At 42.6% G+C, this 13,392-nt stretch overlaps 1 protein-coding gene across 1 annotated transcript in view; it reads right to left on the minus strand.

Moving 5' to 3' along the window:
* LOC136835961 (kinesin-like protein Klp98A) overlaps positions 1 to 13,392 on the minus strand; it is a 130,418-nt gene that overhangs the window by 85,165 nt on the left and 31,861 nt on the right. The window contains 3 exon segments of the mRNA XM_067099864.1: positions 1,139 to 1,356; positions 4,152 to 4,321; positions 13,056 to 13,228. Of these exon segments, the coding sequence (XP_066955965.1) occupies positions 1,139 to 1,356; positions 4,152 to 4,321; positions 13,056 to 13,228 (561 nt within the window).

A 13,392-nucleotide genomic window follows, 5' to 3' on the forward strand; every position in this document is an offset into this window, starting at 1 on the left:
CTTTTCTTGTACACATAGGAGGCATGGCACTTGAAAAGATCTTGAAGAGGTATGATTACAAAACACTAAGATTCATGGCTGAAGTGTATTTCAAAGATCATATGAGCTTTTCAGTTGAGAAACATGCCAAGTGCCATTTTTGAAATATAATAAATTAAATTAAAAATACCCATGGCCCAGGATGGCGCTTGGCATGTTTCTCGACTGAAAGACATATATAACCAATGAATAATCAGCTTACGACATCAATGATAAAATGAAATAATTATCTTTATCCAAACTGAAGAAAATGAAGTAAACAGGACAGGAAAAACTGTCATAAACTGATATAAACAAGCTGATAGGACAATTCTTCTGTAATACTAATATGAAAAATAAAGACAAAGTAGATGCTAAAATGTACATTTCAGGGAAGAAACATTTACTCTACCCCGTACAAAGATCAAAAGGCAAATGTACGAATACTGAGAGTCTACAACTGCCCAAAATTAGGGATATCTTATCATTAGTAAAAACTGCTGGTACCCTACTGGGAATTTAATCTAGTCTGAATGATCTTCCTTCTGTGTCATCAGTGAAAGGAAGTTTATGTAAAATACAAGGGTTTGTATAATGTGAGAAAGCTAAATCTATATGATGAATTCTATCAAGAAATCAGATAATTGTTAATTTTGGTACATATAGTCTTACAGAATCTACTGCAGATTCTTGTACCATACTTTGGTTTTCCTTTAGAATGACAAGGTAATAAGATTTACTGATGTATGCTGCAAAAGTTCTCTTACATAAAACTAACTCACTGAGTTGGATAATTTTTCAGATATGACTATACTGTATATGCAAAGAAAATATTTACAAGTAACATTATACTTTTGCATGTTTGTATGTGAACAGTCAATACCCAGGATTCATATGAACTATTGCTGTAGCTAACTTTTCTTTGGGTAATAATAATAATAATAATAATAATAATAATAATAATAATAATAATAATAATAATAATAATAATAATAATAATAATAATAATAATAACCCATAAAAATAAATGAATAACAGTAACAATGCATAAATTTTGAAGTAGCCAATATTATCTTTTATATCAAACTGTATACATCAAATCAAATGAACAAGTACTTACTTGCTATCATGATGGTCTTTGAATTCCCACCAAGAGAATCTTTTAGTAGCCATGTGAGGACAGAATCTCTATATGGGATGAAAACAGATTTCCCTGCTGTTTTTGCTGCTTGCTCAGCAAGGGCACTGATGACAGAACCAAGGGTAACTAAGGATTTGTTGATGTGAGCACCTTCTTTTAACCTCTGTCCTGTTGCCCCTGTTGCATCTGCTCTCTCACTATGGTTGAAACAAACACTTCATGAGTATCTTTAAAGTATGGAAATATGAAGAAAACCTGGCAATACATTCAAAACTAAGTTTTTACAATACAACACAGTCTTTATTCAAATCCACTGAAAATAAATAGCTTTTAACAGTGCAGAATCCATCCACATGCACAATGCAAAGCTCTTTGAAGAAAGTTCTCAATGCCCAACTAACTCATCAGTCCATGAAGTGACTTTGTTTTCATTCTTGTATGACAATCTCTACTTGAAGAGAGAGGGGATGGGAGAATAGAACTATAAACTGTGATTAATGGGTTTGTATAAAAAATTGTTTTAATGTAAAAACAACAGTGTAAGTCATCATTTAGAAGACATAACAGCAGAAGAGGTCAGTATCAAGATAAATAATGGTGAGCTGGCAAAAACATCTAGATAATGAGAGTTTTCATAAGTAATGAATATGCAATAGCAGATTCACATAATGAGTGCCTCCTTAAGCAATTGGTCTACAAAGGAGGGTGAACTCTAGGATGAAGATTCACCAAGTACAAGAGGCATGGAAGCTAATACTCCAGGAAGTATATGCTCCAAGTGTGCTCAATAAAAGAAATAGGGTGAATCACGAATAGGATTAAGATGAATGACCTAAGTCTCACACCACTGAAAGTACACTGGCCTCAGCGACAATTGGTTCTAATGAGTACAAATCAAGGGTCTTCAGTGTAATAGCATGAAGAAGTAACTTGGTAAAGGAGTTCAGACAACAATCCTAATGATAGCAGAGCTACAAATTATACTCATAAGGTCAAGGAGGATGTACCCAACTGCATTCTGTTGTAGCAGAGTCCTCTCTCAATGCATCAGAGCAACAACAAGAAATGGCCAAGTCTGATGCCTAGTGTGCAGATACTGACGAGAAGACATTAGGACTCAGAACATTAGTGGTTATCAATTTCTTCCCCGTTTGAAGCAAGTCCTCTGAGAAGAGGTCACAACAACTCAAGAGAGATTCTCTACACTTGCATCCCTCTTCTTCATCATTACGTTGCACAACATGCTGTGAGTATATTGTATTTCAAAACGTGGACAAATGACCTGGTGAAAGATCAAGATAATAAGCCCTGGTCATGTCTTAAGCTGTGAGAGAACTAGAAGACAGCAAGGAACTGGCAGCAGCAAAAACCCACTCTTATCAGTTCAAGAGCATGAGACTCACTTGCAGAAACACTTGTAGGCATCCATCTCTGAAGCTGACCATTTGGCAGATGTTTTATGTTGAATAGATCACAAAGCCAACTGAGGATTCTCATGAACTATGTATCATCCTGAAGAGCACACAGGTCTCCAGTAGTCTCTTCCTCTGAATACTCATCCAACATAATATTGTCCTGCAAAGAATCAAGTCTGGCCATCCCAGGGATCAAGTCTGGCCATCCCAGGGATTTGGCAACCTGGTGAATGAGAACAGAAGGCAACAACCTGAGGAGCCAAGGAAAGGTGAACAACCAAACCGGAAGAAGACTCAAGTTACAACAGGTGGAGCAGAAGAACTGAAGCAAAGAGGAGATGAACCACTTGAAGAAGAGGCTGAGGAGATAACAGACTGACTGCCAATGTAGCTCATGACTGCTAGTGGCAAGCAAGGCATTAATTTAAGGGAAAGCAGAACCTGAAGAATGACTGAAAGGACAATAGCGGCTTGGCCTGGGGTGTGAGCCACTAACTGGAGAATGTGGGGGATGTACCACAGTAGTGTTTGAGAAGCTGAGAAAACCAGGGTATTATCAAAACTAGACAAGGATTATGTTGAAACCTTACAACATAGCTTATGGATACTATTAGGTTTTACAGAAGTTGGAGGAGAGCCTCTGGGCAACAAAAATTCTCAAAGGTCAAGTATGGCCTCATAGGACAAAACAACAAGACTAGGGGAGGCACAAAAAGAGACTTCACAAGACTGGAGCACTGAGGTTGAAGCAGGAACTATAGCAGGTGGGGCTCCAGAGGTAAGGAAGGAACCATGGACAGTGCAGTAGTCAATGCTAAAGCAAGAGTTGTCAAGGAAGTCAAGGCAGTTGAGGACACTAAAGTGAATAAGATATCCAGGCAGAGACAAGGATCAAGGGAAGAGTTTTGGTAGCACATATGTTCTATGCAAGCATAGAAAAGAATGAAAACAGCATCACTTCATGGACTGGAGGCTTAGCTGGGCATTTGCAATAGGAGCTTTCTTTGACACACTTTACTGTGTAAGCCTGGATTCACTTTGCACAGCAAAAAGTTTTTTGACTAACAGGTTTGCAACAACAAATTGTAAAATAAGAAACCTCATAACCCCAAGTGACAAAGTATCTTTATAAGTCAAAAGTATAGTAGGATAAATAGCATTTTCTGCACAAGGTCATTCAATACCCTTGGGTTAAGCATATATTTCAAAATTATAACATGGAGAAGGATTCCAAAACTATACTGTACAACGTATATTTGATAGCTGAAGTGACACACAAGTTACTCCACTGCACTGCCTGTAGTACACATGAAAATAACTGTACTCACAATTCAATAATTCATCCCTCACATTAATGCATCTAGAATTAACTTGGTCCTGTATGTTACATTTTATGACTTTAATGCTGTAAATTATATTAGTAACTAGAGTCATGCACACATATTCCAAATTTCAGTCCATCATCTTGTAAACTCAAAAGTAAATTTTAAAAATAATTAAAAACATAATCCTGCCATGATGTTTATATGGAATCTTGATCACTTGAGTATTTTACTTTTACTTGTCTATCAACTTACCTTCCTGCTAAATCTACCAAGTGAATCTTTGAACGGGTTTCCAAAGGTGTATCAGACAGGAGTTTAGCTTGAATAAAAGTAACAGTGAAGATTGCATGGCTTCTGGAGCTTGTATCATTCATGTGGGTACTAGCAGTAGTACGGTGAGAATTACCCCTTTTCATTAGTTCCTGCAACATTTATGAAAACATGTTTAATAGACTAAGACTAATTCTAAAACAATAAATAGAAACAAATTTCACTTCAAGCTTAATGCTAAGAAAAGCAACAATGTCAAGCACTCTCTTAAATTACACCTCCCTCATGTACTGGCTGTTCATTTCAAGTTCTGCCTGCTAACAGAGATGTGTACCAACTGGAGAAGAGGAAGGTATTTTAAGATGTGATTTATATTTGTGAAACAAACATTAAATAAGTTTTTTGGATGTAATCATATAAACCAAACTTATTTTACAAAGTCAACCGATATTTAAAATTTATGTAAGTCAATTTTTCCAGAGCTACTTATCCAATCAGATGTCTTCACTCACTTGGTAATGGGAAAGATATCAGTGATGGTATCTGGTGCACATCTAAAAAAATTCCTATTAATCTCTGAATTAAGCAGCCTTACCTGAACTACAGACCTGTTTACTTTTCATGAAAAACCACAAAGCAAAGATACTCATGACAGAATTAGCATACCACTATTTTTTGTGCCAGTTGTCATCATAAACATTTAACATCAAGAGTTTCACTTATAAGTTAAAAGTTTAGAGTGAGTTCTTTCCACTCTTCTTTGTCCTGTGCTTTTTCTGCCTGAACTCCTATCAAGTCAAGGTCTTCAGCTATCACCTTTCTCCCTGATTTCCTGAGTCTTCATACATGTTTGCCTTCTGCTACTTCCATATATGACAAAATTTTAAAGTAATTGGTATTTTTCCTAACATACAAACCTGAAGTCTGTACATGAGGAATTACCTTCAGCACAAGCTGGAGCAGGCTATTCTAATACAACAAGGTTATTCAGTAGTTAACTACCAATGGGAGGGGTGAGGGATACCCTCACCACCTCCCACTGCTGAACTGCTGAGCAATGTATTCACTTGCCTAATAGTTCAGGTATTAGAAGAGGGTTGGCTAGAGGTAGGGAGTATATGTAAAGACCTCAGGTTCGTATGTTAGAAAAATACAAATTACTTTAAAAATTTGTCATTTATTCCTACATGATACAAACCGTCAGCCTTTACATAAAGAACACTTAATGATTGATGGGAGGATCTGAGTAAGTTTCACAACCAAATGGTGGTTTGCTTCACCTGGGTCTCTTCCTGGTCGTGCAACGCTGAGCAAAGGAAGAAGTCCCATGCCCCTGATCAGAGGAGCAGAAATTGTGTAATCAGCTGTCAGACTTCCGGGTTTTTTGAAGTAATGGGTTTGAACAGTAGCACTCGTTCGAAAAGGCTTGGAGGAACTCTAAGTCAGATACAATAAAGCTATAATAACCAATGGGTTTGTCAACTGTCAGTCCCTCTCTCTCCTTGTTAGACAGAGAGTAGAACTTTTGCTTCTATTAGACTACTGTATATGAATTAGAAAAATAGAAAGGCTGTGTCTGCCCTACGTACGACGGTATAACACCCGATCCTCTGCCCACCATAAGAGAAAGGGTAAGAAATGGGGAAGGAGGGAGGCAAGTCACACACGGTCACTCTAACTTTTGCAACCATGCATCTTAGACAAGATGTTACCTGTCCCGCTATGGGAACTGGGTGAGTTACACAACTTGTTGAGCAGCCACCACAGGAACTATGGAAAAGGTGTCCAAGGATCTATAGGCAATGTCCCTCAGGTAAAAGGAGGTGAATGTAATCTGTCCAGCCCACACTCCTGCTCTCAGAAGCTGATGAACTGACAGGTTCTTCCTGAATGCAAGGGACGGAGCAATGACCCTGACTTTGTAAGCTCTAGGCTGCAACATAATTGCATCCTCTTTATTAGATGTGGAGTATGCCCATTCGATAGTCTCACGAAGCCAAAAGAGATGGTGTTCTTGGACACCTCTTCTTGGTCTTGCCAGTACTAACGAAGAGTTGTCGACACCCAAGCCTGAGCTGTCAAGTCCTCTTAAGGTAGCACTGCAACACCCTAACTGAACATAGTAGCAAATCATCTGCGTCATTACCTACAAAGTCCTCTAGGAAGGGGATCGAGAAGGACTCGAACCTAATGTCAGGGACCGATGGATTCTGAGTCTTCGCTATTAATTCCAGGACAAATTCGAGTGTAACAGATCCCCATCCCCTTGAGTGTTTGACATTACAAGAAAGACCATGGAGTTCACCTACTTTATTCGTCAATGCCAGGGCAAGCAAGAATACAGTCTTGAGGGTTAGATCCCTGTCTGACGATTCTTGTAAGGGCTAGTAAGATGCCCGAGTCAGACTCCGAAGAACGAGAGTCACGTCCCACTCAGGGGGCCTGAATTCCCTGGGAGGGCAAGACTTTTCAAAGCTTCTCATCAGCTTTGTAGCCCTTAACTGCTGAGACAGAGTGATGCTTTGTTCAGTGAAGGAAGACGAGAAAGTCTGCTACCAGCTGAATAGTTGCTCTGACCAAAGAGAAAACCCTTCCATGACACCAACCACAGAAGATGGCCCATTTCCCCTGATAGACGTCTGCAGAGGATTTCCGAAGGTATCCAGACATCCCTGTTGCTGTTCAGTGAGAAATGCCTTTCGCTCGCAAGAGATGCTGGATAGTTTCCACCCATGAAGATGTAGGGACTCTATGGACTAGCGGAACCTCTCAACGTGGGGCTGGCACAGAAGGTTGTGCCAGGGAGGAATCTCCCTCAGTGCCTCAGCAAATAGAGCTAGTAGGTCCAGGTACCATTCGGCATGTGGCCATTTGGGAGCCACCAGGGTCATTCTGAGGTTCTCGGTGATCGTTACCCTGTTGATCACCTGATAAATAAGACAGAACGGAGGAAAAATGTGCGTGTTGAGATCGTCCCAGGGGTATTGGAAGGCATCTTCCACTGCTGTCCAAGGGTCTGGGATGACCAAACAGAATGCCAGCAACTTCCTGTTGTGCCAGATTCCAAACAGGTCTATCACTGGATGTCCCCAAAGATCGAGCAATCTTTTCACAATGACTGGGTGCAGAGACCAATCTGTCCCTATCACCTGACCCTGGCGACTGGTACATTCCTCTTGCCTGGAATGTACCTGGCTGACAGCTCCACTGAATGTGCTACCACCCACTTGTACATCTGCACTGTCAACTGATGAAGCTGACGGGACACCAGTCCCCCTTGCTTGTTGACGTATGCCACTACCATGGTATTTCGCTCATCAGTACCATGGTGTGCCCCATCACTCGATCCTGAAACATTTACAGAGCCAAGAAGGCTGCCTTGAGTACTAAGATGTTGATATGGAGGTGCTTGTCATTCTAATTCCACATACTTGAAGTTAGCAACTCCTCCAGGTGTGCACCCCATCCCCCCCTTGAAGTGGGAGTGTGTAAAGGCACTCCTATTATGAGGTTCTTGTCGTCTAGCCACCAGGCTAGGTCTTGTCTCACTTCCCTTGAGAGAAGAATGAGAAGGGACGAAGGATCCCTTGCTTGAGCCCAGAACTTCATTCTCCATTGGAGGGAATGAAGGTGAAGCTGCCCATGAGGGACCAGCTTCTCCAAGGAAGACAGGTGAGCAAGAACGACTTGCCACATCCGAGCTGGTTGTTCCTGACGAGACAGAACTGTTGCGCTGCCTCCTGAACCTGCTGATACGGGAGTCTGAGGGAAAGGCTCTCACTGCTGCCATATCTATCAGAGTGCCCAGGTATGTTATCCTCTGCTTGGGTGTGAGGTTGGACTTCCTGAAATTTAACACAATGCCTAGGCTGTGACAAAACTCAAGAAGGCAATCTCTGTCCTGGATCAGCAATTCAAACGAGTGTTCGTCAGAACTACCCAATCGTCAAGATTCCTCAAAAGACGTATCCCGTGCAAGTGGGCCCAAGACGACACAAGGGTGAACACTCCCATGAACACCTGGGGAATGGTTGGAAGCCCAAAACAAAGTGCCCTGAATTGGTGTACCATCCTATTGAGGATAAAGCAGAGATATTTGCAGGAGGACTGATGGATGGGTATCTGAAAATACATCCTGTAGATCAACTGAAAGCATGAAGTCGGACTCCCCGATGGCCGCGAGCACCGAACATACTGTTTCCATCTTGAACCAAGTCTGGTGAATGAATTGGTTCAGGGGAGAGGTCTACGACCAGTCTCCATCCCCCGATGCTTTTTCCAGGAGAAAGATCTGCTGTAAAAAGCAGGGGACCGATCTGTCACGACTTCTACAGTGCCTTTCTTCAGAATTGCTTTCACCTTGTCCTGAAGGGCGAGATACTCCAGTGAGCCAGGAACATACGTTTGTATGTGAACTGGAAAGTTGGTGAGAGATGGAGGAGATTTGAAGGGAAGCAAATAGCCTACCATGTTGCCCAATGGCTCGATAGGCAACCCCACCACCGATGGCAGCATGTGGGGAGGAACCCTGCTCCTAGCATCCTCCTCCCTTCTTCTTACCCTTACCTCCTCTCCCTGGTTTGGTTGAAGGCCGAAAGGGATGCTGTTGTCCACCGTTCCTGATGGGGGGGGGGAGCAGAAGAAGGATGGTTATTCCTTAAAGGGGCCCTTAGAATTCTGGGGTTTCTTAGGTCCCACAGAGGAAGTGCCAGCTGAAGATTGGGCTGCAGTAGCACACGAAGGCCCAGAGGTCTTTGCTACTGCGTGTTGGAAGAGATGGTCGTTGTTATCCACCCTCCTTCTATCCACTGCGGCGTCCACTTGCTCTTTGTTGAAAGTGAGTGGAACCAACAAACGGTTCTTTCTTAAAGGTTAGAACTGACTCAGATCCTAGGGGCTTGGTAACACGGAGAGGGCATCTCTCTTCGCCGAATTTATAAGTGCCCACAGGTTAGCTGTCTGGTGGGCTAGATAGGAAACTGTCCTACCTCCAAACAAGAACAGTCTATAAAGGCTAGCAAGTTCTACATTGCTGTGTAGCAAAGGCAGAGATATGATCTTCGTTACAGCGGTTGACCACTGGTCAAGCCAAGGGACTGATTGGAATGCTGCCATGGCAGTCGTATCCAGTGTTGTTGACTCCTGATGTGAGAGGGAGATACCCTCTGCACAGAGTTCCTCCAACGACAGACCTGGTCCGAGACGAACTAAGTCTGGATCAACTTGTGCAGCTGGGACTGACCCTTCCAAGGGCTTGTAGAATTTCTTCTGAAAAGGGAGAGGTGGAGGGAGCATCTTGAACAAACAGCCAGACCACAGTGAGTTGTCCTGCCATGAAACAAGAGATTTCACCTGAGCCAGAACTGAATCAGCACACTTCGATGAAGGTGTGCATTCCTTATGGGCTCCCATGAAAGCTTCAAGACCCAAAGGAAACATGTCACAGGAAGCCAAGGTCTCTTCTCCAAGGTCATTATACTGACAAACCAGTCTAATGATCTCAACATATGACCTCTGTAATTTATGGGTGTCCATGTCTTTAAGGAGAGGACTTTCCAGTCCATCAAAGTCATGGTCTTCCTAATCCACTCTCTCTGCAGGGGAGAGACCCTCCTCAGAACCCCCTGGCCTCTTCTCCACCACACGAGCATACGCCCGTTCCAATCCCATGACCGAACCAGGATTGTAAGTCTGTGTGGAAGAGCTGCATTGGGAAGACACTTCCCGATTGCCAACCCAAGACCTGTCTGCCTCTGGACTCCTGGTATAACCCCAGGAGGTTGAGGGAAGGTGAGAGGGGCCTAGCACCCTTCACAGACCTACCTGAGGCTGAATTCTCGGCAGGAGAGGAAGGCTGTGAACGGTCATCAACCAATGGTGATGCTCGTTTCATGGGTCTGGGAGAACAGATCCCGTCACAAACACAAACAGGGATTGTCCCTGGGAGAGCGAACACGCTCACCTGAACATGCACAGAAGCTATCTCGGGTATACCCTGACCATCAGTTGGCGGTTGCAGCGGTAAAGACCGTTCACGTTCCCATCTCGTCTGCCTTGACTGTTCCCAGTTCAACGGCTCTCCTCGCACCTCTACGCAGACCTGCGGTCTCAGATCTCTCGGCAGTGTATCCCTCTCAGAGCTTTGAAGCCCCCTTCCGCGGTGGTGGCTTCTACTCCTGCTCTGTTAGCAGCGTATTCCTCTCACAACTTTGGACCTCCTTCCGCGGTGGTGGCTTCTACTCCTGCTCCATCAGCAGCGTATCCCTCTCGGAGCTTTGGACGCCTACCGCGGCGGTGACTTCTACTACCGATCTGTCTTCTGATGCTCTCATGAAAGCAGTGGTTGACGAAGTCGACATCATTTTTCGAGAGAAGTTTGCCAGTACTGTGAAGAAGTGTCGCAGGTCTCCATCTCCATCTCCATCTTCTCCTTCATCATCTTCCTCCTCTTCTTTGTCTTCATCTTTATCTTCTCCTGTCTGGTCCTCCCCCATTAGACATTGGAGGATTAGATATTTTGTCACTGCTCATCGCTTAAGAAGACCTAGAGCCATCTTTATCTCTTCTTCTCCGTCTTCATCCAACCACAACTGTGGTTCTCCCACTCTAGCTCACAGGTGTCTTGCTGATGAGGCTGTCACATCCAGCCGCTTCTCATCCATCCAGTTGTTCACTCCAAGCAGAGATCGGTGATCGGAATATCTACAGCAGTGTCATCTTCCCCCAACACCCCCGTTCGTATTTGTAGGAAGGATGACAAGGCTTCTGTTAAGAAATCCAGTGTAGTGAAGGCTTTGGAAGTTCAGCCATTTCCTTCTGGGTCCCACAATAGTATGACGGGCATGAGAGATTCTGCACAGCTGCAGATGTGTTTCCAGCCTAGGCCGACGTTGCCTCATTGCTCGCACGTCCATGACATTAGTCTCTATCATTCCAGAGCTCCTCCCTGTTTACGCTCTTCCAGGAAGTCCTCTAATCGTCGTCCCAGCTCCCATGACTGTGCCCTATAGCATGTCCACGTCTGTGAAGACGCATGTATGTGCGGTCAGTTCAATTCCTCGGCCATTCAGCCTCGCTCCTAAGCCTCTTTTTGTCTCTCGCGTTCGCCTGGCTGTGGACGTGACAGCATGGACATATGGCCGTATATCGACACAGCCATCATATGGAAGCGGAAATTCTCCCGACCGTTCTTGCGAACTAGATGACGCTCGGCAAAGGTGCCAATGTCTGCTTCTGACTTCCGAAGCCCCAAGGGAGTTTGGGACTGCAAAGTCTTCATGCGATTATTAAGAAATGTCCCACTGCCTTCTAACATAATAGAGTGATCCTTGCATCCGGATGTGAGAAGATGTAGAACTCAAGAAATATTACTGCTGTGTGCTGAGGGTTACTGAACTCATTTGTGGAGTACAATAATCTTCCTCGAGAAAACCAGTAACAACTTCTTCAGTTTTCCTACAGGTATAGAAGCTTCTCCAATCCTCTGAGGGTTGAGGCTTCTATAGAGTTGCTGTGCTTGATCAATAATTCTGTCTAGGCTATGTGAATTCTCTCGTCTCCAGATGGGATAATTCTCTTTGGTCTAGCAGAGTTTAATCTTCTACCCCCTCCGCTTCCTCATCATCGAAATTTCTATTCTACAACTAATGTGGCTTTGCACAATAGGCAGATTAACCAAGGCTGGAGGGGTGGATAGAGGTGTCGCCTGGCACGCTGTTGGCCCAGCGTTCGACTCTCCTACCCGGCTAATGAAGAATTAGAGTAATTTATTTCTGGTGATAGAAATTCATTTCTCGTCACAATGTGGTTCGGATCCCACAATAAGCTGTAGGTCCCATTGCTAGGTAACCAGTTGGTTCTTGGTCACGTAAAATAAATATAATCCTTCGGGCCAGCCCTAGGAGAGCTGTTAATCAGTTCAGTGGTCTGGTTAAACTAAGATATACTTTTTAACCAAGATCTAGCTTGTTTGGGCCCCCTGAAATTGCAGGACTTTTGGTAGAAGTAAGATAATAGGCTTTCTTGTTGTAATGACATTCAAGATACCTGATGAAACTCAACAGAAGTATCATATCGGGTAGAAAATTTATAACGCACCTATCCAGCAGTTTTCTTAAAAATCTGTAATCTTTTTATATAATTAAATTTTTCCTAATTATGCTAATTCTTATACTTTACACTTATCTGCTGTCAGAAAAAAACCACTCCCAACTAACAAATAAAATAAAAACCATCAATAGGATACCAATGGTAGTTCTTAACTGATTGACAGACACATATAAGCTGGTGTTGCAATAACTGTTTTTGTGATGCTGAAAGCCAATAATGGTGTTTGATGCCATCTCTTTCAACTACAAAATAAGGAAAAGCCCACCATACATTATCAAAACACAACCGTCAGTAAACACTGACAAGAAAATTATACGTGTAATGGATGGAGTCCTCTCTTTCGTATTTTTTATTTTCCAGTGTATCGCACTTTTCTTAAGAAACCTACTTTATATTCCTCTACCCTTCCTTAGAGGCAATTAACTTCTATCTCCTTAAGAGATTATTCTTGTTACTCACCATCAGATGAAATGGAGCTCTCACATCTTTCAGACTAATCCCTGTGAAAAATACATCATTCTGGAATCCCACAACCTGCTCTAGCAGAGATCCTGATTATCCTGATCCTATCAACAACTGTTACTGCCAAGGCTATAAACACCTAACTGGAGCTGCTTAATGGAGGTACCTCACCTGAATAACACCAATGGTCTCCAACCCAAAGATTTTATTCATTCTGAAAGGTTTTATTTTATCAATCAAAATCTAACCTCATCAGAAAAATAGTGGTTTGTATATTGCATATGAAAAAAAAAGTTCCAGTTTATAGTAACATACCTGTATATCTGGGTAATGATGTACTAAGTGTGTGGAGAGATCTTGTACATAAGGACCAAGCTTTGGATGTTCCCTCACCCTTAGGCTGTGGGTATCATTATGTGCACCCTGCCTCAAGAGGTCCTTAACTCGTTCATTGTAGATTTCTAGATAGCTCACTTCTACCCTAAAATGTTCATACAAGTATAAATACGATGTGTAAAAAACACAATTTAAAATTACTTTTGTTTTTGTAAATTCAAACCTCTTAAATTTATAAATGCCTCACTGGTATTACTTAAGAAAATATGGGAAACAAATGCCTCATTGGTATTAATTAAGAAAATATGAGAAACTC

The sequence above is a fragment of the Macrobrachium rosenbergii genome, chromosome 55 (assembly GCF_040412425.1).
Source record: "Macrobrachium rosenbergii isolate ZJJX-2024 chromosome 55, ASM4041242v1, whole genome shotgun sequence".
Classification (NCBI taxonomy): domain Eukaryota; kingdom Metazoa; phylum Arthropoda; class Malacostraca; order Decapoda; family Palaemonidae; genus Macrobrachium; species Macrobrachium rosenbergii.